Consider the following 24,595-nt stretch of genomic DNA (forward strand, 5'->3'; position numbering starts at 1 on the left):
TCCAGCCGACTATGCTTGTGGTAGTTCCCCTCTGTGTTCTTCTTGTAGCTCGCGATCACGACGTTTCTGACCGGCTGTTCCCTCCAAGTCAGGGGAAGCTCTGGCCTTGTCGTTCTTTCACGACTCTGCTGCTGCAACTTCTCACCCAACTCCTTCAGGCGCGATGAGGCGCCACTCACCTGACTGCCGCTCGAGGTCGAGGTTGGTGTATATCCTGGTAACACCACATCCATCAGAGGACGTACAGGTTGGGTCTCTAGATTGCGCAAGGAGGGCGTCGCGTCATTCGGTATCCAGACCTCCAACCCTTCACTCATGTGTTCCCTGGCCTCGCGGTCAAGGTTGAACCGTCCTCTAGCCCTGGGAGCTTCATCCACCTCCATGCGCGACTCTGGCCTTGAGCTTGTCACCACTCGTTCGTTTGACCTGGCTCCCTTTTGTGCGTCAAGCTCGCGTTGTCGTTGTTCTATCCTTTCCAACTCCGACTTTAGTTGATCGCGATTCGCGGCGTTCTCCCGCACCTTTAGCTCCTGCTGATGTTCCGCCCTTAGCATCTCAAGTAACTTCAACGTCTGATCTCGCTCGTCGACTGCCTGGTCTCTCTCCAGCTGAAGCTTCTCCCTATCCAACTTCGCCTGATCCCGATCGAGATTCGCCTTATTCCTTTCCTTCAGCGCCTTCTCAAGCTCTCTCTTTAGGACTCCCAGCTCCGGATATGCCTCGGTCGTCTGTTGCGCTCGCGACATCGATGGCACCTTACTCGAGCTCTGGCCCGTGGATCTGGCTGTTGGCCTCGTCGGTAGCGGGAACTCTCCTGCGCCGTGTTCGGTGTTGTTACTCAGGCCAGGATTTCTTGCCAAGTCAAAGCCCCTTACTCCTCCATCCGCATTCCAAGACAACCATCTGGTCTGTGCTCGATTTGATATGCCCTCGGTGGTGTAGCCGACGATCAAGACAGCCTCCGTCGCAGACTCCCTGCACTCGCCCTGGTCCTCCAACTGGAGGATCGCATTCAACATCACCGCCATTCTCTCGTCGATCTGGGTGTGGTCCAGGTCCCTCAAGCGTCTGTACAGCTCGTCAAGAGTGGGCCTCTGCAGAGCCGTGGGCATAGAGTTCCAGAATCGGTCTGCCATTCTTTATAACTTCGGGATGTGTGTAGATAGGTGTCAACCAGCTCAAGAATTACCTTACCAACTCAAGTATTACCTTACCAACTCAAGTATTACCCAATTCAAGAAATCTCTAGAAATCTTCTCTTCAAGCACTTGCTGTAGATCCGGATTGTCGCGTGTTCAATCAAGATTCTCTTTTTCTGTTTCTCGCTTGAGTGTAGTTGGATATTCAACTTTGTTTTTCAAACTTGATCTGAAAACATAAAGCTCATTAAAACTTAGTATGTCACGTTCCTGACCTAGAGACCCCCCTTTTACCCATATGATTAAAATCCTATCATTCACATATCACTTAAAACAATTCGATTGGATTTCCCTTAAGAACATGCAGATTCATTTTATGTTTTAGCACCATCAATTCTTTCTTTTAAAATTCAATTGTCATGCCAATCACATCTTAAGATCTCTTTACCTGCGCCGCACCCCAGTACCTAACTCAAGACTCCTCCCTCACACCCGACTCGATACCTCCATGTACCCGACTCAGGCGATGCTCAAGTAGTACTTCTTGTGAAGATGCACCATTATCTCGGTTTCTGCAAAGACCACATGTAGGATAGCATACAATTCCCTCGAGCTCAGTTTGCCCCTGTTTGGGTCGTACACCGGCATCGAGACCTCCACTATTCCTCTTTCAATCATGAAGTCACGTAGTCTTGTCAGTGCCAATATCACGTGTTCGGGATCAATTATGTTTCTGTCGTTGACTCTCGTTACTAGGAAGCAGAGGTATTTGCCCGGGACTTGTGCCACTGACGGTGGAAGCGCCGCTATGCCTCCCAGTCCTGGCCTCTGTCTGAACAGAAACTCTACGTTCTGGTACTCTCTTTTGAAGTCAGCCTCCAATCTTGATTTGAAACTCATGTCCGCCGTGATGCAGATCGCGCTGGTCCTGTTTGACAGGATGAAGTCGCTATCCGTTATCATGATGTTCTCTGAGTATTCATTGGGTATTTCGAATTTCGTTTTGAAATTCCTTCCTATGGTAGGCTCTTGTTCTTCTTCCTCCAGTTCCAATCCGCTTGTTTCCCTCACTTCCTTGAGCTTCTTTATCATCAAATTTTCGGTGTGGGTAAGTCCTACCCCCACTCCCCGGACAAAAATATTTATCGACGTCCCCGTCGATGTAGTCGGGTCTGAATTGTCCTTGGGGATGTCCAGTGGCCTGTCTGTTGCTGTCCATCCGAAAAGAGGGTCCTCTGTCTTCATGTAATTTGCTGCTGATACATCGATTTGCTGAATGCTTTGTCCTTCGCGGCTCTCGTCTTTGACCTCACGCATCCACTCTAGAATCCTCAAGTTCGTGTTCTCCCTCCTTTCTATTTCACTCTGCTCGAGATCCGTCTCCAATTCTGGCGTCGAGTAATCATCCTGCGGATAATGTCCACCATCGTCAATCACTTGCCATTCCTCTTCGGCCTCCAGTTCGCCTGCGCTTAGTAGTTCATCGCCCAACTTGTCTGGCTGTATCTTATCGATCAAGAAGTCATCCCCGTACCTATTGTACCTCATACCTGTTCGTTTACGATTGCCCGTCCTGGTTTCCGGTGGTGTTGGTCGATCCGGTTCCATCCACTTCGGTACCTCGTTTTGCTCGGGATCGTTCCAGTCTTCTTCTACAAATGAACCTGCATCCGACTCCACTTCTATCTTTTCGTTGTCGTCCAAACTCAAGTTCTCATTACCATCATTTTTCTCTCTAGTGCCTTTCTCATTCACTTCGCACGCTGGTTCCACCACCAGGTACTCAAGACCTTCCATGTCTTTTGGCAGGCACCAGTCCTCCGGAGACGGAATGTGAGGCTTCAGATTTTCGTAATGTGCTGCTCGCCCTGTACTCAAGCGATAGAACCTTCCTTGTTGATGTACTTCCGTAATCATGAACGGTCCTCTCCATTTCTTGAGTAGTTTCTTTGTTCCCTTGGGCGGTATGACATTTTGGAAAACCCACACGTATTGGCCCACTTCGTATGGCTTTGCTCTTAGTATCTTTTCGTCATATTTCTTGCGTTGCCTCATTTGCGCTTGCGCCGTGTTTCTCCGACATAGCTCGTTTAGCTCTTGTTGTCTTTTGATCGCTTCCTTCACGTATGCTTGAGGTGACGTCCTCTTCCCCTCGTACTCCGGGTAGAAGAATGTTATAGGCATTGCCCTTTCCCTGCCTGTCAACATCATGAAAGGACTGATACCCGTCGTTGAGTGCTGAGTACTATTATAGGCTCCTACTACCTGTGGCAGGTATTTGTCCCAGTCCGTCATGTATCTCGAGCAGTACACCCTGAGCATGTTGACCAGTGTCCTGTTCTGTCTCTCTAACAACCCATTGGTCTGTGGATGATAGGTCGTCGAGTGCGCTTGAGCAATGTGTGATCTCTTCATCAATTCTTTTGTCAAGTCCCCCACAAAAGCCTTGCCGTTGTCCGACTGGAAAGTCATTGGACAACCATACCGCGATATCCAATGCGTTATCAGGTGATCACATGTCTCCTCTGCCGAGGCTGTCTGGCACGGAACCGCTTCCGCCAACTTGGTGAAGTGATCTATTATAACTAGTATTTGGTTATAACCCAACTCCGTCATGCAGATTTTCTGATGGTCTATCTGCACCACTTCATTGAATTCCGAACTCTCGACAGACTTGAGGGGAAACTTCATCTTCCTTGGGTCTTTTACTTGAAGGCATGCTAGGCAGGCATTCACCCATCTCTCGCAAGCTTTTCTCATTCCCGGCCAATCAAACCTGTGAAGTATCCTTTGTTGTACTTTATCTATCCCCTGGTGGCCCATCTGGTCGTGTGATCTGAAAAGCACCTCCGTTTGGTACAATTGTGGTAGTATGATGAGGTTGTGTTTGTGTAATATTTTTTCCTCATCTCTTCTCTTGCACGCTACCACCCCTTCAGCTGTGTGATAAAGTAAATCTCTCTTTTCTTTGTAGAACTGGCTCAAGATCTTGTAGCTGTCTTCCTCAAGTTCCCCCTTCTCCTTGACTCCCGAATGGATCCATTTGGAGAGGTTACTTGTCATTTTGTCATTCTTCTGGGCCCTTATTAGGTCAGACAGCCTGTATCTCGCCTTAACGTGCTCCTTTAGCGCCATGATCTGTCCATTCATTTCACCAGGGTTGTGGATGTCATCGCTCAGCTTCACACATATCATCCTTTTCACGATTTTCATGTCGTCTTCTGGTACCAGATTCGTTCTGACGTTTGAGTTGCACGATAGTTCCCTTAGTGGTTTTCTTGAAACTGCTATTTTCTCGAGCTCTTCACCACCTCGTACCTCTTGTATTTCCAGATTATACGTCCCTGAAGATGGATCCGTCTGTAATTCCCTGTCGTGCTGTCTTATCTTCTCTTCCGCCAGTATCATGCATAGACTGTCTTGGTCTTCGCTGCTCTCATCCGAGTCTTCATCCCATTCTTCACGCTCCCCGGACAATTTCCCTTCTCCGGTTTCGTCTTCTTCCATGAATCTGGACCACTCCCCGGACTCTTGATCTAGTCCCAGGTGTCCAACTTCTTCTCTGAATGTTACTTTCTTATCCCTGACTTTTGTCTGTTCCAGAATTTTTTCGGGGATTTTTTCAACTAGTGATCGCACAACTTCCTTGCTGTCAGTGATGCTTCCTTTTGGGACGTCAGTATTGTTCACTGTTTCTTCTCTCCGAAGTATGGTTAGTTCCGGTGCCTCCTGACCTTTCCCTTGGATCACGGGCTTGTCATCTGATAGTTTCTCAAGCAACCTCATTAAGTCTTCATCTATTCGGACCGTTCCCTCCTCTACCAGGATGAGATCATAACCTTTTGCCTTAAGTGTTTCCCTCACGATCTTGGACTTGAGCATTATTCCTATCGGAATCCCTCTGCTTTTCTTCAAGATGGTCTTTTCAAGAGGCTCTTTCGGCAATTCGGGATGATCTTCAATCGGTTTGCCTGATTTGTCCAGCCATCTCGTGAGTGGAAGACTGTCGTACGTTTCTTTGTCCATAAAGGAGAAGCCGTCTTTGATCTCAGGTCTGTCCGCCTCTCTTTGTTCTTGCCTCTCGTAGAACTCCGTCTTCTTACTCAAGCTGTCAGCATTTTGATGTTTATCTCGTGTTCTGTGCTCAATTATCATGTTGTATCCATCCAAGTGAACTATCCACCTCCCAATATAGCTCTGGTCCATTGAGTACGTTTTCAGCCAGCTTAGTGCTCGGTTGTCGACTCGCAGCTTGAAGGGCTCACTGCCTAAGTATGCTCTGTATTTTTCGACAAAGGTGACCACCGCGAACATCTCTGCTTTCGGTGCTCCGTACTTCATTTCTGTGTCACTTAGGACCTTGCTCCCGTATGCTATTGGTCTCAAGACTGTCTTCCCATTCCATTCTTGTTCTTGATGGAGAATCCCAGAAATAGCGACTACTGATGCATCCGTGTCTAGCACGTACATCCCTTTCTCAGTCGGCATACCCAGTACTGGTGCCTCACACAGCTCTTTCTTTATTCTCTGGAATGACTCTTCTGCCGCGTTGTTCCACGTGAACTTCTTGCCCTTATGTCTCATTAATTGTTGCATCGGGTATACCTTGTCCGCATAGCCCTTGATGAATTCTCTATAATAGTTGGCGAAACCCAGGAAGCTCATCAGCTGGTGCTCCGTCTTCGGAGATTTCCAGGTTAGGACTGCTTCCACGGCGTCTGGATCAGGTCTGATGCCGTGCTTATCTACCATCCTTCCCAAGTATTTAATCGAGTCCTTGAGTATCTCGCACTTTGATGGTTTACACTTTAGCCCCGACCTCTTCATGCATGCAAACACTTCGTCTAGCCTCTCGATGTGGTCTTCTAGTGTCGGCGTTGCTATTACCACGTCGTCCACGTAGCACATTACCAGGTTGCCGTACTTCTTCGTCACGCCTATCAACGCGTGTGCCATCAGCCGCTGAAACGTGGCTGTTGCATTGCAGAGTCCAAACGGCATCCGTTTCCATTGAAACAGACCCAACTCGCAGGCGAACCCTGTCTTGTCCCTGTCTTGCTTCCTTAATGGTACCTGCCAAAAGGCCGAGCCTAAATCAAGAGTCGTAAAAAATTTCGCATCACCTAACTTCGAGAGGCTCTCATCAATTCTAGGTATGGGATAGGCATCCTTCACCGTGACGGAGTTCAGGTATCGAAAGTCACAACAAAACCTTAACTGGTCGCCTTTCTTTTTGGCCATCACTACTCCACACGCCCACGGTGACTTGGATGGTTCTATCATGTCATACTCTAGTAACGTTTCGATTTCTTTTCTACACGCGTCCGATTTGTGTGGGGTCATGCGCCTCGCCCCCTCCCTGTGTGGCACCGCGTTTTCCTCAAGTTCTATTTCATGTTCAACAAAATTACAACACCCGATATCCGCCTTATGCCTTGAAAAGACCTCCTCGTTTCGCTCTAGTACGTCCTTGATAGCTTCGAGCTGTTCATCTTTCAGTTTGCCCCTTAAATGTTCAATCTCCGGCAGGACCGGTTTATCAATTTGCATTTCATCTAGTGTGGGTCGCTCTGGAAAGTTCGAACAGCTCGAAAGCCCATCGTCCGTTTCTGACTTAAGTGATTTGATAAGACCTGAAGAATCTTTTATTCTCTGCAATCGTCTCAAGATACAAATTTTGTCCCTGTGGTTGGGACAATCAACAACTTCATTTTGTTTTGAGTTTTCAATTGTTTCATATAGAGTTTTAACCGGTAAAGCATATCCCAGCTTCCTCCCTCTCTGTATCGTGATCGGTATATCAAGGGTATTCAACAAGACACTGACGCAGAGGCCGCTCTTCGTTATCGAAAATGATCTTCCTAAAACAGCAGCGCTTTGACTATTGGGATTCGGAACTATACACACTTGCTTGTTGTCACTTAGTTCATTATAATTTTTCATCCTCAAGCTTACGATTGCCGCTTCATTAGCTTTTAACCTCACTCTCCTACTCAAGAATACCGGTGCTTTGTTTTCATTCGCCATTATTAAATTTACCGGTTTGATTGCGTACCTCCTATCCGGGTTCCGTATCCTGAACATTGCATTATTTAGATCAATCGTTACGTCGAAATTCCTGATGAAGTCTCTGCCCAAAATGAATTGGTCAGATTCATCTAGGTTTTCTACCACGATGAAGCTCATCCACAGGTTACGTTCCCCCAAATTGAGGGCTATTATCGGCGTCCTGCCCAGCACCCGTAGGGCCCCTTTGTTTGCAGCTGACAGCCGTATTCTCGAGTCTATCAAGTCACCTTTGTCAAAGCCCATCTTTTCCCATGTTTCGATTGGTATGACGCTCAAGACTGCTCCCGTGTCAAGTAATCCACGCAACTGAGTCTTTTTGCCATTTATGTCTAGCACGTGCCCTGTCACGTCTGCTTCCGTCCCGATGTGCATTGCATCTTCTTCAAGCATGGCACAGTGTCCGATCGATCTTACTTTCAACTCTTCTTTCCCTACATAGATTTGTCCAATTAGGTCTTCGTCGCATGTTATCATCGTCTTGGTATAGATGTTGATTCCATCTATATTTAGCATGACCTCGTGTGGACCATAAGCTTCAGTGTACCTATTATCAACACGTACCGATTTGCTGCCCCCTCTCGTGAGTAGTGCCCTGAGCGCTCTAGAAGTCGTTTGTGGACTTATTCCACTCAAGTAGTCTGCATACACGTCAATGTGCATTATCGTCTGGTCGCTCGGCTCGCTCAAGTTTCTGGTTACCTCGTGTCCGCCCACTGTGATTATCGACATTATTCTTGCTCCGATTTTCGATATTCCAAAAGGTTTACCTGTCACCATTTTCACGGTGTTACAATTCCCGGTCTTCATTGAGCCCGTTCTAGCCTCTGGTATTGAGTTCGATCCGGTTAATGCTCCGTTAAAATTCTGTCTTTCGATCTCCAACTTTAGTCGTTGCTCTATTTCTTTCGCAGCCAGATCTTGTTTCACTTTGGCAATTGCTTCCGTCGCCGCTTTCTCATAATTTATCTCTAGAGAGCTTCCGGCCGCGGACTCTAACGCACCACTAACATGTGTAACAGCTTTCACTGTCTTCGTCGGCAATTCGGTGTTTGGTGCCCCCAAGTTCCTAGATTCAAACTCGTTTTGCCTGTTCCGCTGATTCTGCACCGCCGCTAATGCCAACTTATGTTTGGGGTGATTCTGGTCCTTGACCGCTTCCCAGAACAAGGGACAATCCATTCTGAAGTGCCCCTCCTGGTTACAGAAGAAGCATCTGGCGCCTATCTTGATGATCAAGCCATTATAGTACTCGTGTTCCTCCATCTGGCTCATATCCTCTTCATCCGGTGCATAACCTAGGCTCTTCATGCCTTGTTTGTACGTTGTGCAGTCAGCCACATGATGATCCGCTGACCCGCAGTTCGCGCATGATCTGCGCTTGTCCATATCATCTCTAGGTTTGTACCATGATGACCTCTGGGGTTGGCTTCCCCCTTGCGTGTTCCTGTTTTCGGAATATGAGTACTTCTTAGGTTTCATCAGCATGTATTCTCTTGATTTCTGTCTCATTTCTTCTGGGGTGGGTGCGCTGTCCTTCGACAATGTGTAGTATGTTGCTAACATTGTCCTTAAGTCATCACTTTTCACCCCATCGATGAACTTCGAGGCAATGCTAAAGTTCCGTCTATTTGTCGACTCCTCTGGGTCACTCCTCCTTCTCAAGCTCTCGAGGTCATCTAGGAACCGATCTATTGACTCGTCGTCCCTCTGCCTTCTCTTTTCAAATCGCATCATCGCTTGGTGACCCTTCATGCCTGACCCGAATCGATTCAGCAATATCTCGAAGATCTTGTCCGCGGTGTCACGTTCTTCCTCCTTCTTTGCGACCACGCATTTTAATGCCGTTCCTTCCAAGTTGCTCAGTATGGCTGTACATGCTTGTCTTTCGTCACTCAAGTTGTCTTGTTCTAGATGTAATCTCATCACTTCCACCCAAGTGTCAATGCATCCATCGGAGTCGTCCTTGAATTCTTTTGGCTTCTTGAATGTCTTTCTTGATTTTCCCTCTCTCCTGTCGCTCGAGTCAGTGTTCCTCGTGGCGAAGGCCTCTAGAGTCCTGTTCATCATCTCCCAAGTGCTGGCCCATGTCATAGCATCCGGTCCTGTGTTGCTGTTAGCTGTTGAATCTCCCGGAGCAGTCGTTGTATTCGACGTTCCATTCTTCATTATTGTTTTCGCAGCTGTTGGTGCTATGCTTATCGCATCCCTGGTTAAGGGCAACGGTGTCGATTGCCGTTTGTTCCTTTGTGGTTCTACAAAGTCAACTCTGGTGCTTTGCGTACGATCCGCTGCCGGTCTTTCTTGTGGAGTAGAACCTCTCAAGATTGCATCCAACTTCGCCTGTATTGCACACGAACTCTCGGCTTGACTCTTGCTCATTGTGTCCATTCTCCTTTCCAGGCTCCCTAATTGGCTGTTGACATCATCATATCGGTTCTTCAACTGTTGCATGTCTGTTTTGATGTTCTTTTCTCGTTCTTCATTGGTGGCTTCTACCTTATCTGACATTTCCTTGAGTCTCTCCTCTGTTGCCTTAGCTAGGTTAAAATAACTGTCTAGATACTCGTGCTTGTTGTATCTTATCTCCTTTTTTATCACCTCTCTGTCTTCTTCACTGTTCTTAAGTCTTTTGTCGATCTGATTTAATTTCGCCAACAAGTCGCCCAGCTCAATGGTAGTCTCTTCATGGTCAGCCGTGAGTTTCTCTTCGGCCGTAGCCTCTGCTTTAGCTTGTTCCTCATTCTGGCCGGTTTCTGTCGTTTTCGTGCTCACTGTACCAAATGTTCGTGCTCTTTCTGCTTTTGGTTCTTCAGTCACGTTTTCTTTCGTTTTTATTCCGAACATTATTCCCAATTTTTCCGTAAAAGATGTCCTCTTTACTTGAGAGTCTTCTTTCACCGTTTCTTCGGTGTTGCCTATTGCATCTTCCGCGTCATCTATCGGTGAGAACTCTATGGGTTTCTGGTTCGGTTCCTCTGCATTGGGCATTGGAGTTGACTCTGTCGCCATCTTCCTTGTTTCATCCACACTTTGATCGGGTGTCTCTAGATCAATCTCAATGGTGGGTTCTACTCGCTCCCCTTCCGTGCCCTCTTTCGCCCTGTTGTCCGCTGTACTCCTTGTGCTGACCATGTTAACTGAAAAGTTCGTCTTCGTTATCTTTGGGCCCGTTGATGTCGTTCCGCGCAGCGATGAATTATATTTCGTGTTTGATCCACTTGACCTTTTTTCGAGCACCGGTACCCTACTCCGCCTCATTATTTCTATTTACAACTGCTTTTATTTACAATTTTATTATATACACGATTCTATTCTAAGGGTAAAAAAAAATATTTTTTTGTGGTAACAAATTCTGTACAACGTGTTAAAAACCTTATCCAATTCTCTTCCTAAAACCTCCGAAAAATTTTCCTTAATTTGGTCTTAACCCTACCTATTTCGATTTGTCTTATTCTGTCTTAAAACGCACTTGTTGTAATTTGACTTCAATTTCTATACCGTCCCAAGACTATTCGTCACTATCACAGTACTCTCCGTTAGTGTCCTAAGACCCTTGTACCAAGACCACTGTTCCAAGACTAGTGTCCCAAGACTACTGTCCCAAGACCAGTGTCCCAAGGCTAGTGTCCCAAGACTACTGTCCCAAGGCTAGTGTCCCAATGCTAGTGTCCCAAGACTACTGTCCCAAGGGTAGTGTCCCAAGACCAGTGTCCCAAGACTACTGTCCCAAGACTAGTGTCCCAAGGCTAGTGTCCCAAGACTACTGTCCCAAGACTAGTGTCCCAAGGGTAGTGTCCCAAGACCAGTGTCCCAAGGCTGGTATCCCAAGACTAGTGTCCCAAGACTAGTGTCCCAAGGGCAGTGTCCCAAGACCAGTGTCCCAAGGCTGGTGTCCCAAGACTAGTGTCCCAAGACTAGTGTCCCAAGACCACTGTCCCAAGACTGTCCCAAGACCACTGTCCCAAGACCACTGTCCCAAGACCCCTGTCCCAAGACCCTGTCCCAAGACCACTGTCCCAAGACCCTGTCCCAAGACCCTGTCCCAAGACCACTGTCCCAAGACCCCTGTCCCAAGACCCTGTCCCAAGACCACTGTCCCAAGACCCTGTCCCAAGACCACTGTCCCAAGACCACTGTCCCAAGACCCTGTCCCAAGACCACTGTCCCAAGACCACTGTCCCAAGACCCTGTCCCAAGACCACTGTCCCAAGACCCTGTCCCAAGACCACTGTCCCAAGACCCTGTCCCAAGACCACTATCCCAAGACTGCTCTGTCCCAAGACTTCTTCGGTCTTGTCCCAATACTCGTCACGGAGTGTCTTCCTCGTTGTAGGGTCTTCTTGAACCACCGTACCTTGTACCACCACTCAAGCTCTAGTAAAATTTTCCCAAAAACCCTCTCTTAAAAGCCAAATGCTGACCCCCCTCTTCTTTTTGGTTGTTTCTATTTCAATGTAGGTGCGCAGGTATCTTGTGATCACCTGTTCGTATAAAACCAAACACAAATCCTCAATAAAATGCAACAAAAATTTTAAGTAAGAAAAATAATAAAAACAGAAAAATGAGCCCACCTAAAATTTAAAGGTGACCAATGTCTACCTTTCGTCTAAAAAAAAAAATTTTGTCTGGTACCTAATTGCCACGCGTTTTCCTCCCCCCACTAGTGATCTTATGGGGTCTCACAAAAGCTGTCTATATCCGGTCCCCCCTACCAAACCAACCAGCGTACCAGTCTTAACTCGAGTTGAATTTTGGATCTCCACCTAATATTACCAACGCGTGTTAATTTCTAATGTAACTAAGTCAACGATGTCGACTAATTAGTTACTCTAATTTCCCCCTTTTTACAATTTACAACCGCCAACCTCTAACTTAACCAGTCCCCCTTCTAACCTCCCCCCTTTCTAGCCCCCCTTCTTAAGCCTAAAAATTACTTTAAGCGCCGGGTGCTAAACCTCTCAAGAGAAAACCGTAGACCTGTTTCCAGGCCTGCTCAAGTAAAAACGTTCCTCAAAACTGGGGGATTTCGCTTATCCAATTTTACACTTATCTCCTATAATGTAATGTGGATTCTAACGATACCCGTTCTGCCGAACTTGAGAACTCGAGAATTGCCAAATCCCTCTTGGCTGCTTTCCCACTCGACTGGTCACCTGTTCCAGTCCAGTCTCCTATTGGTTCAGCTAAGTGTCCCTGAACCACTTTCCCACTCGGCTGGTCACCTCTTCCAATCAAGTCTCCTATTGGTTCAGCTCAAGTGTCCCTGAACCACTTTCCCACTCGGCTGGTCACCTCTTCCAGTCAAGTCTCCTATTGGTCCAGCTAAGTTCCAAGCTATCTGAAAACCCTTGACAACGCCCCACTTCGGGCACTTTATTCAGTTTACTGGTTTAAATTGCTAGGTTGATCGAAACGATCGAACTTGTAAAACAGTATGGGTATACTATTTAATTAATATAAAGGTTTGATCCAACTAATCTGGTGTCAAAGTCACTGTCTTTTTTCGTTTTATGGTTTTTGTTCCTTTTTCTATTCTTTTTTGGTTTTTGTTTTGCTTTCTGTCTTTTTGCTCGTGTTTTTGTCCCCCTAGTTGCCCCCCTTTACTCGGTTAGCTAAGCCTCGTTCGGAGAGCGTACCAGGAAATTTTCTCGAGTTTTCTTAAAAAGCTATCACGGTACAACCGGAAGGTTTGCACGTTCCTGTCGAACCGTACCGCCGGTACTCTAGAATGGGCATTCAGCCCGAAGCTGTCTCAAGTGGGTTCGACTCCGTAGTCTTGATGTCGTAAACACCCAGGAGCGCCATAAAAACACTATGTAACATTCGTCTACTGCAGTCACACATGAGGCTTAAGAAAAATAGGCCCTATAACCACTGGCTCAAGGGTCAGGGACACTATCTCTTGTGTTTTTCTACCTCAAGAACGGTCGGAGCCAGTTCGGTTCGCTTGTGACATGAGACTACGACCCGTTACAGCTTAAAGGCTACTACTAAAATATCCCCCCACTCTAGAATTAGAAACGTCCCCATACTTAGGTCTCTAGATACCCAAAATACATGAACGCCGTTAAAAACCGGGTTGGAACAATCCGTTAAGTTACTTTTTATTAGACAGTGTAACTTTGATCCATTTCAGATGGATCAACCTAAAACTCGCCTTACCTCAACATAACAATCGTAAAACACACTCTAGAAATTTAAATTAAGGACTCACATGTTGATGCGCTCAAGAACCAGGAAGTAATTAAATGGGTGAGCAACTCTAGAATTAACTAAAGTAACTAGATAAGTTCAATGTTTATCAGTTTGAATGGTAAGGGTAAGTTTGAACTCAAGAACGAAGTTTTATGTGGACCATTGGGACACTCAAGCTGTCCACCTTTCCGTCGAAGGTTCACTCTGGTTCAGTTCGAATAATTACTCTCTCGGGAATACTCTGTCTTCTATTTCAGATAGGACAGCTCTACTCTTGTTCACTATGATGGAAATTGCGAATAGCAATTTCCCACTCGTTTTTTATATGACAACTTTCCCGCGTGTGTGACTCAATTGTTCTCCTTTCTTTTTCTGATTTTCAGTTCTCGCGAGAAAATCGTGCATGACATGTTCCATTCGAAATTTTAAAAATTTAAATTTCACTCCAAAATCAAGTGTTTTCTGCTCTTCTCAAGGTCAAACTTCCAAATATGACCGACTGGCACATTCTTAAGCCTCATATGTGACCGAAGTAGATGAATGTTACAGATGGAACCTATGATGATGCGCTTTAACAGTGGTTTGAACTTGAAAAATTGAAATAGGTCCGGAAAATGAAAACCAACGGACGTAAAAAAGATTCAACGCTTTCCAAGATAGATTTGGCTCCCCATGGTTGAACTTCATCCCGTGCAAAAATTTAAGGTTAAAACTGTCCAACCAACAACTCAGAATTGCGATAGGACTTCAATAAGGCTCAAAAATATGCGAACGGCATAAATGCGTATGCGGAAAAGAAATTACCGAGGATGGTTGGCATGGTCTTTCTTGCCTGAAAAGTGCTGGGAGATTCTCTAGGCATTCAAACTTGAATGCCCTTATAAAGCAGAGTTTATCTACTACTCACATTCCGTCTGTTTTAGAACCACGATACCTCTACAGGACCTATCAGAAACGACCAGACGGTTTGACGTTCGTTCCATGGGCTGTTGGTAAGCAGCTCTTGTGGGATGTAACGGTAGTAGACTCCTTAGCTCCTTGTAGGATTAATGCTCCTTAGGTCAGTTTGTAACCCTGGTACGGCTGCCGCTGAAGCGGAAGAGCGAAAAAATGACAAGTATAGAGATCTTGTAGATGATGGATATCTTTTTAACCGCTAGCTTTTGAAATTCAGGGCGCGGCCGGCCCCAGCACAGAATTTGTTTGAGCAGGCTTTGTAAGAACCTAAGCATATGCACCGATGAACCCAGAGCAGGCAGCTTTTTGAAACAGAAAATCTCCCTGGCAATACAGATTGCGAACGCCGCTTGCGTACTCGGAACAATAAATGACTAAATAACTTTCGACGAAATTTTTCATTTGGAACACTTGTATATTATATTTTTTTCGTGTCGAGTTGCGTGTTCTATTTGAAGAAACGTAACCCGTATCGACTTTAATTGAAAAGGACTTAAACACTTGTCATCTTCGTATATCATTATCAATTCCATATCTAGAAAATTCCAGGGATTTTGACTGGAATACGTGATGAAGGGACTCCTGACTGTAACCTCGGTTACTATGGTGCTTTTGACCTTCTGATTATCTAAAAAAAAGTAAAAAAAAATGACATGTTTCGGCTATAATGTAGACTGCCTCAAGTTTGCTCTGAAGTCGTGTTTTTGCATGGTTAGGTCTATCATCATATTCGGTAGCTACTACAATAACAAGTAGTCGTCTTGGTTTTTCTCGATCGGTTCTGAGTTTCCCAATTCTCTGAGTTTAAGCTACATATGCGTTAGCCCTGATTGAATAAAGTATGTCGTTCACTTCATTAACGGTGAGAAAAACCTTTGTTTTTTTTGGAAGCTCTGGAATTCCTTGTTGTCCAAAAAAATTTTAAATGATTTTGGGATATTTTTGATTGTTTTGATAATGTTTTTTGTTTTGAAAATCTTTCGAATCGTTTCATCCAATATGTTAGTCGCCCTTTTTCATGTTTTTATATTTCACCAATGTGCAATTTTTCAGTAAAACTCGCGATAGTTCGACAAGGGATGAATTTATCCTTTTCGATTTTGTTCATTCAACTTTCGAACTGAAGCATCATATTCATTACAAGCTCTACAATGCCCATAACGTGGAATAAGTTAGTTATTTGACTTATGAATGTTCACGTGATCAATTGATGCCTTTTCGTTTCAATTTATTCAGCTTGATTTGGTTTCAGAGATGTACAAAGCACTTCAGTTCAAATCTCGACTTATTCGGCTTTTGAAAAGTTTTGTTTCGTCTTAAGGCGTCTCATTTTCTATCGTCTGATTAGCATGCTATGTTTGTGTTGTATCACTAGGAGTGCGAAGCTCTGTTTCGTCTCAATGTTTTAAAAGCCGTACTTTTAATTAGTATATTTCAATCCCAAATGTATTTAACAGTAACCAATCTTCTACTATTCTACTTAAAAATTACTGTACTTCATGCAATGCAGCTTTATAGGTGCTATTTTTTCATCTGATTCTAAGCCTATTTTAGATCATATTGAGCCTTGCAAATTGTGAGATATCTACAGCGCCTTGCCATGAAGTGGAGGTTCAAGGTTGAGTACACAGAGGGTGAGCCAATTTTTTATTCTAAACTTGAGTTAACTTATGATAACTGCGATATGAGTTAGGGCTCTTTGCAACTCGAAGCCCAAAGTAACGATGTTGATTTATATGCATGATACTGCCCTGCTAAAAATCAAAACGGTTAATCTGAAAAACATCGCTTTCATGTACAGTAACAATTATTTCAGTATTATAGCGGGGTACGTAATTAAATCATCACAAAGAAGTTTGAATCAGAGAAGTTTCGTTTCAGAGCAAAGGAAAAGCGAGTCTGCAAAAATCCGAGCGAAATACCCTGAAAGAATTCCTGTAAGTTTTCTACTCTGCTTATATATTTTCTTCTGCGGTCTTTACCCTTGCGATAAGCAAAGTTTTGCAACCGGGTGCTAGTTTTTTTCCCCATAACAACCTTTGTTGACATGATGACTCTAACTGATGTCCAAATCTGTATTTTAGGGAACTAACAAACAAATGCGAACAAAGGTTGTTATGTTACTTCGTGGCTTTCGTTTCATTTTTTGTCTGCTGGCTTGCAATGCTATCTTGCGTGGTATCGCAAGTGGTGCGAAGATCCCTTTTGCCTCTGTGTTAACCATTTAGATTAGGTGTTGCAACAGGGCACTGAGACATTATTTATCCGTAAATGACTTTGTTCACTGAATGCTGAAATTGGTGGTCATCTCCAAATCTGTACTCTCGTTATTTTGAGCTGTCTGCATTTTGGATGTCTGTTCTTTTCGAAATTAGTTTTCTGTTGGTTGTAAGTTTGACATATCTGATTTCACTATAAGTTCAGAGTTTTCGTTTTGATTTTGCTTTTTTTGGCGGATATTATATCGTGTTATGTGTCTAAGATAGCGTAGTTTTATAAATGAAAAAAGTTTTTTATGCATCTGTTTGTTTAATTAAGGGGGACTTAGTTTTTCAAAATTTCAAATCTAGTGGGTGTCTAAAGCAAGACCAAAATATAAGAAGTTTTGGTAGATCTATTTTCTTTGAAATTAAACAAATCCGACTCAGCGCAATTGGACTTGTAATCGGTAACTGCCTTTATCCCCGCGAAGAATTTTCTTTACTCTTGCGAGAGCAAGTGTCTTGTGATCGGGAACTAAACTTTTTTCCCGTAAACAATTTTTCTTACTTTTTAAGAAATTTATACCCTAAGGTGTCGTGTTCAAGTCACGGCAGAAACTTATTTTTTGTTTCAATCTATTATCTCTTTAAATGCGGGCTTCACTATCTTGCCATGTTTAAATTTTTTCAACGTAATATTTTTTGCATGTTTAACGAAATAATTTTTTCACGATTAAGCAATATCGTATATTGCAATGCTTGAAAAAGCTTTTTTTTTGCTTTTCCCGTTTGCTTTTCCCGTGTTAAGTGCACCAAAAATAAAAACAGCAAACCAATAGTGGGATGCTGCCAGGGTTCATCCAGGGGTTACGAATTTGGCCTCCAATTATGAATGCCCAAATTCTTTTAGTTTACGAGATACGTTGATGTTTGTTATTTTTCAGAAATTTAAAATTAAAAAATAATTCACCAAATTTGAGAATCCCAACTTAATTGGTTAGTGTTAGGATACTCTCAGGAAATGCAAGTCTCGAGTCCAAATGCGACTGCTCAAATGCTCCTAGTTTCTGAGATGTGATGTTTGTTATGTCTTTCTTAAAATTGTTCAAAGAACTTAGATATAAAAAAACTTCAAAAGTTAGAAGTTACCATCTATATAGTGAGGCTCTGTCATGGTACTTGTTTTGCCTCTAAATTACACGAGTTGTGCATCTAAATTAGACTGCTGAAATTCTTGTAATTTTCGAGAAATGATGCCTTTCGTGATTTTTTCAGAAAACGTGAATTTACTTTTTTTTTCAAAAGTTTTATTTCTTAACCTGTTGTTGGAGGCTGTCAGTGTTCTTATGAGTTGCAAGTGTTGCCTCCAAATCTGACTGCTCAAATACTCTTAGGTTTCGAGATATGGCGTTTTTACTGTTTTTTTTTAATTTTCAGAAAAATTAGGTTTTAGAATTGAAAAAAAATGGAACTCCCAACCTTGTTGTTGTGTACTGTGAAGGACCTCTCAGGAGTTGCAAAGTTTTTGTACAATTTTGACGTTTGGAAAGCTTTTAATTTCCGAGATGGGTCATTGTTTAAAAAATTCAGAAAACGTTGAATTACAAAATTTCCCAAAATTTGAAATTGTCAGCCCTGTAATTAGGTGCTGTCAGAGTCAATCAAATTATGCAGATCTTTAATATATCAGTTTTTATGAGTTGTCAAAAATTCGAAGCACCGGAGGTGCGTTATGCGCTAGTATGTATGAAATTGATTTTTTTTCTGGGTCTTTAGTTTGTCTACTTAGTTGCCACATTGGGGATTTTTATCGTGCTCTCAGCGATTTTAATTTTAGATGCGACTGTTTTTGATTTATTCCTGTAATTTGTAAAACTAATGGCTCTGATGTTGCATCTTTTCCTTCTTGTTTTTTTTTGCTAAAAAGTTTTATGCGGCTCAAAGATTTTCGGCTTAGATAATTTATATTGTATAACTTCAAGGGCAAAAATTGATTGAGTGTTTTTTAGCAAGATTTAAAAGTTTTAAAGCTAAATATACGAAGTTTTTGCATGACGCCAGTTGCTGATGGTATTTTTTTTTGTTTTCGGAGTCTTGCCACTTTTTGTTGCCGCTCGTTTACTTCTGAAAGCTTACTTATGGATGTTGGTTGTGTTTTTCGGTGTCTGTATTTTGAAATTATTTTTTTTTCGATTTTTTTGACATTTCTGTCTTATTGCTGTTTGCTATCTTGCAGTGATGGGCTTGCTTTGCATCGTAGCTCCGCCTCGTCTATGTGTACAAATCTGTACCTGCAGTAACTTTCATGGCTGACATGCTCAATTTCTTGAACATTCAATTCAACTTAATTTTTTTGGATTTGTGGTTTTCGTCCTAATTGTCGGCTCAATATGTATTCAATTCGGCTTCATCATTTCTAATGCAAATTATAATTTAGATGCAAAATTAGTGCGGTTGCCTTCAGTTTATATTTGGTGGAATTTTTGCTGCATGGCATTGGCAATTTTTTTTAGAATCTGTAGCTGCTTTCTTGGTGCCTGAAAGGAGGATCTTTTGAAGGAATTGTGGAGTGAATGAGTGTTTGTTAGATTACTAATTTAAAGGTCCGAGATTGCGTTCCGAGACATTTAATCATAGAGCTTTAAATTGAAAGGAAAGAAGACTTTGTAGTCGAGTTTTGTCGATTGTGATTTGTGACTGTGTTATTGTCGAAGTGGCCTGAAGTGGTTTTCTTTCATTTGATAATTAGAATTCGCACGTTTTAAAAAAAATTGTCATTTGTTTCGCAAAATTCAAACAGATTTTTAAAATTGTATAGTTTTAGGTTCGTTTTTGAAGATAAAAGATAGGTTTGCTTCATTTAAAATTGTATGGTATGCACTATGCAGTCATTGACTTAGTTGGTGATGTAGGTGATTGTGGAGAAAGTGCCCCGCTCGGAGATCGACGAAATCGACAAGAGGAAGTATTTGGTACCCAGTGACATCACAGTTGCACAGTTCTTGTGGATCCTGCGCAAGAGAATCCACCTGCCCCCAGAAAGAGCCCTGTTCCTCTTCGTCGGAAAGATGATCCCATCCACCAGGTTATTCGTTTTTCTCTTATGTTCAAATTAACTGAAATCCTGCTGCTGAGAAAGAAGGATCATGTTGTCTATAGTTGATAGGAGAACTAGTTACTCTTGTTTGCCTGTTTGAAATCATTTACCGTTTTGGCATATTTGAAATTGAAATATTTTCTGATTAAGTTTCAATGAGCGAAATTTTTAAATTTAGATCGTGTGGTTTGTCTTTTTTGAGAACATTTTTCTCATGATTATTTTTTTTTGAGATTTGCTTGGTTTTCTGAGTCGATAAGAGTAGTGAAGACTAATTTAGGTCGCGATGAATTTTTTTCGTGAAATTTTTGAAAGGAAAGCAGGCAAACTAAACTATCGAGCAGCCAGCGTCTAAAGGTTACAAACTTAAAATTTTCAATTTTATTTTTCCGATTTCCCAGCGGAATAAAACTTTACTTATTGATCCAGTTTTCTCAAATTGAGTTGATTTTATCGAAAAAAAAAGACTATCATTAACTTTTTTTGAAATTCAAAAAGCTTCAAGGATATATATTTTTCACTTCGAAATTCGGAAGTTGAGGTTTAATTAAAAAAATCAGTAAATTTTGTCAAAAAATCAAAAAAAAATTGTCTTTTCCATCTGTCTCTTGGTTATGATTTTTTCAGGTCACAGTCTTGAAATTTGTTTACAATCTAATTTGATTTTTCGCGGTTTGACGTATGATTTATTTTACGTTCTCTTCATTTCCTTTTTTTCTCAAGGGAAGCGTAGCGTGATAGTACTATTTTTTTCAAGTTAAGTAAAAATAAAAGTGATAGTCTGACGTTAGACTGAAGGCGGCTAGAAAATATGAGTGCCCGATGCTAAAAAAAGTCGAATTTAAAATGCTGGGAATATTTCCAGTATTGCTAATTTCCACCGAAAGCCCTTAAAATGAAATTCTCTAAATACAAAGAATATTATAGCCCAAAATCATAGCTAGTTCATCAATAATAAAAATCAAATACTAAGAAAATCGATAATGTAGCAAACGATGAAACTTCTCTTGTGAATTTTTTTGTGATTTTTTTCTCCAAATCTAAGAAAATACCGGGTGTCATTTATTTGAAACTAACAGTATGTTCTGAAACCAATGCGTCTTTAGCCATAAAATGGATTATAAGAAAAGGATAATGAGAACTCTACCATTAGAGAAACGATATAGCTTAAAAATGCCAAAATTTCTTTAAATTTACCCACTCAACCATTTTTACCGTTTCATTTTCTTCAAACAGTTTAATATCTAGAACTTTGATTACAATGGCCGATTTTTTCAGCATAGCAATTGTTTATGGTAACATCGCTCCCTCAAACATTTTCTTACCGTTACATTCATTCTCTGCAAAAAAAAATTCATACATATAACCAGGGGCGGATCTAGGATTTTCTCGAGGGGGGGGGCGGATTTTCAAAAAATTTTCCTAAATTTTGACGACCTTTTTTTTTTAGGTCGACCAAATTGATTTTTCGAGCTCTCCCAAAGCACTGTTTTGCCCCTATTTTGTTACAAAGTTTTCTGCACCGCAGGCAAATTTTTGAAAAAACAGTCAAAAAAAGCCGTTTTTGGGCACTTTTTGAAAAATTTTGACAAAAAAAATAGCGTTTTTATGGCGCGCGCTCCCCCTCAAAGTTAGTATATATTGGCGCCAAAGGCGCCTTTAGAAAAAATTTAGGGTCGGTCGGCTAAAAAGGGATTTCTGAAAAAGTATCAAAGGGGGGACCCTTTGGGTCGGCAGGGGGTCGAATCCCTGAGGAAGGGGGGCGTCCGCCCCCCCCCCCCTAAATCCGCCCCTGCATATAACTGTGATTACAATGACCGACTTTTTGAGCATAGAAATTGTTTGCTTTACACAAAAAGTGCAAATAGTCGATAGCTTGGAGAATCTACAAGGAGGAGACAATACGTTATGGACGAGAATGGGAATGATTTCAAAAAGTAAATTAAGTTTAACATTGAATTTGCGCATTTAACATCAACTGAAAAATCGAATTGTCAAAAGCGATTTGTCTTAAACATGCAAAGATTCCTACGACGCTTAAACATGGTAAAGATAGCTTACATACAGCGAAATACGTGTTACAGGGGTTTAAATATAGTATTGATTATAAATTTCGGTTTTTCGATCTGTATAACCTATTATACGGACTGTTTTTTGATACGAAGTTCAGACTCTTATATAGGTCGCGATGATGTTTTTTTTGTTTTTTTTTTCAGGAAAAATCTTAGAGTTTGTTCAGACTCAAATTTACTTTTTCGCGATTTGATTTTTAAGTTAACTTCATTTCCTTTGCTGAAAAGAAGGCAGACGATTATATCTCAAATGGCAAATAATTTTTAAAACTCCGAAATGGCATAGTTTCCAAAAAATTCCCAAATGGCATAAATTTCAAAAGAAAATTCAAATGGCATAAAATTTGTTAATTTCACAAATGGCATCAATAGTCTAAACTTCGAAAAGTGGCAGTAAGATTAAAATTAACTTGAAAATAATATAACTGGAATATTCAACAGAAAGAAAAGTCAAGTGGTTTTCAATTTTTACAAGTTTTGGCAGATTTCTCAATTACTTTCCCAATATTCGTCAATATCAAGCAATTAGGCTTCGAATCTTTGTTTCACGTTGCAAATCATTGCTTTTAGGTGTATCCATTTTTTTCGTTGAACATCATCTTGATAGCCCCATTGGAATAGCCTGTAAGATCTTCTTGCCAAGTTTTCTTCGTTTTGTAGCGTTTTAACAAACACCCAAAAATTTGGGCGAGTTCGACTACCTACTCGTGTATTCAGCCAATTGTATTAGCCTTCACATGCATTTATTGTTCTCAGAGTGCTCTGCCTTGCATAAACGTAGATATTTGGTCAAAATTGATTTAACCAAGTTGACTCGAAATAGTTTTAAAAGACACTGAGATTTTTAAACCGTGAAACCAGTAATCTTGTCGATGTTTCTTGAAGTAACTCATGAAATTTTTGGCCAATATAAAACACTGGTAAAAACTCTATGCCAATGAACTTTCGAATAAATTGGTTTAGTCTTCTATCATTTTTTTAAGGTGTAAATAATCGCAAATCCTTAATTTTTGACAAAGTTGCTTCGGAGAATTGAAAATAGCATCCTCGAACTGATTATAGTTCTGGGCAAATGGCAAATATTTTTTAAAATTCCGAAATGGCATAAGTTTCCAAAAAATTCCCAAATGGCATAAATTTCAAAAGAAAATTCAAATGGCATAAACTTTGTTATTTTCACAAATGGCATCAATAGTCTAAACTTCGAAAAGTGGCAGTAAGATTTAAATTAACTTGAAAATAATATAACTGGAACATTCAACAGAAAGAAAAATCAAGTGGTTTTCAATTTTTACAAGTTTTGGCAGATTTCTCAATTACTTTCCCAATATTCGTCAATATCAAGCAATTAGGCTTCGAATCTTTGTTTCACGTTGCAAATCGTTGCGTTTAGGTGTCTCCATTTTTTTTTCATTGAACATCATCTTGATAGCCCCATTGGAATAGCCTGTAAGATCTTCTTGCCAAGTTTTCTTCGTTTTGTAACGTTTTAACAAACACCCAAAAATTTGGACGAGTTCGACGACCTACTCGTGTTTTCAGCCGATTGTATTAGCCTTCACATGCATTTTTTGTTCTCAGAGTGCTCTGCCTTGCATAAACGTAGATATTTGGTGGAAATTGTTTTCACCAAGTTGACTCGAAATAGTTTAAAAAGACACTGGGATTTGTAAACCGTGAAACCAGTAATCTTGTCGTTTTTTCTTGAAGTAACTCATGAAATTTTTGGCCAATATAAAAACACTGGTAGAAACTCTATGCCAATGAACTTTCGAATAAATTGGTTTAGTCTTCTATCATTTTTGTAAGGTGTAAATAATCCCAAATCCTTAATTTTTGACAAAGTTGCTTCGGACAATTGAAAATAGCATCCTCGAACTGATTATAGTTCTGGGCAAATGGCAAATAATTTTTAAAATTCCGAAATGGCATAAGTTTCCAAAAAATTCCCAAATGGCATAAATTTCAAAAGAAAATTCAAATGGCATAAAAATTGTTATTTTCACAAATGGCATCAATAGTCTAAACTTCGAAAAGTGGCAGTAAGATTTAAATTAACTTGAAAATAATATAACTGGAATATTCAACAGAAAGAAAAATCAAGTGATTTTCAATTTTTACAAGTTTTGGCAGATTTCTCAATTACTTTCCCAATATTCGTCATAATCAAGCAATTAGGCTTCGAATCTTTGTTTCATGTTGAAAATCATTGCGTTTAGGTGTCTCCATTTTTTTCGTTGAGGAACATCATCTTGATAGCCCCATTGGAATAGCCTGTAAGATCTTCTTGCTAAGTTTTCTTCGTTTTGTAACGTTTTAACAAACACCCAAAAGTTTGGGCGAGTTCGACGACCTACTCTTGTATTCAGCCGATTGTATTACCCTTCACATGCCTTTATTGGTGGAAATTGATTTAATCAAGTTGACTCGAAATAGTTTAAAAAGACTGAGATTTGTAAACCGTGAAACCAGTAATCTTGGCGATGTTTCTTGAAGTAACTCATGAAATTTTTGGCCAATATAAAACACTGGTAGAAACTCTATGCCAATGAACTTTCGAATAAATTGGTTTAGTCTTCTATCATTTTTGTAAGGTGTAAAAAATTCCCAAATCCTTAATTTTTGACAAAGTTGCTTCGGAGAATTGAAAATAGCATCCTCGAACTCTGATTGTTAGAAAATTTATTGCTACAACACAATGTTATTGAAACTGCTCTGAGTAGTCGTAGGTAGTTTTTGAGACCATCATAGTGATCATGTCTGAGACGTTTCTGGGAGATGTCGGTGAAGTTGGTGCCGAGGCGAAGAGTGCCGGTAAAATCTATGGCCAGGCACTCTTCACCTCGTCACTAACTTGACGGATAT

At 41.5% G+C, this 24,595-nt stretch overlaps 1 protein-coding gene across 1 annotated transcript in view; it reads left to right on the forward strand.

Moving 5' to 3' along the window:
* The window catches only part of LOC134851630 (gamma-aminobutyric acid receptor-associated protein-like 2), a 225,704-nt gene that overhangs the window by 198,456 nt on the left and 2,653 nt on the right, over window positions 1-24,595 (forward strand). Inside the window, exons 2-4 of the mRNA XM_063867802.1 lie at window positions 15,912-15,994; window positions 16,242-16,297; window positions 19,474-19,646. Of these exons, the coding sequence (XP_063723872.1) occupies window positions 15,961-15,994; window positions 16,242-16,297; window positions 19,474-19,646 (263 nt within the window). The 5' untranslated portion in view covers window positions 15,912-15,960. The remainder of the gene's footprint in view (window positions 1-15,911; window positions 15,995-16,241; window positions 16,298-19,473; window positions 19,647-24,595) is intronic.

Source organism: Symsagittifera roscoffensis, chromosome 1 (genome assembly GCF_963678635.1).
Source record: "Symsagittifera roscoffensis chromosome 1, txSymRosc1.1, whole genome shotgun sequence".
NCBI lineage: Eukaryota > Metazoa > Xenacoelomorpha > Acoela > Convolutidae > Symsagittifera > Symsagittifera roscoffensis.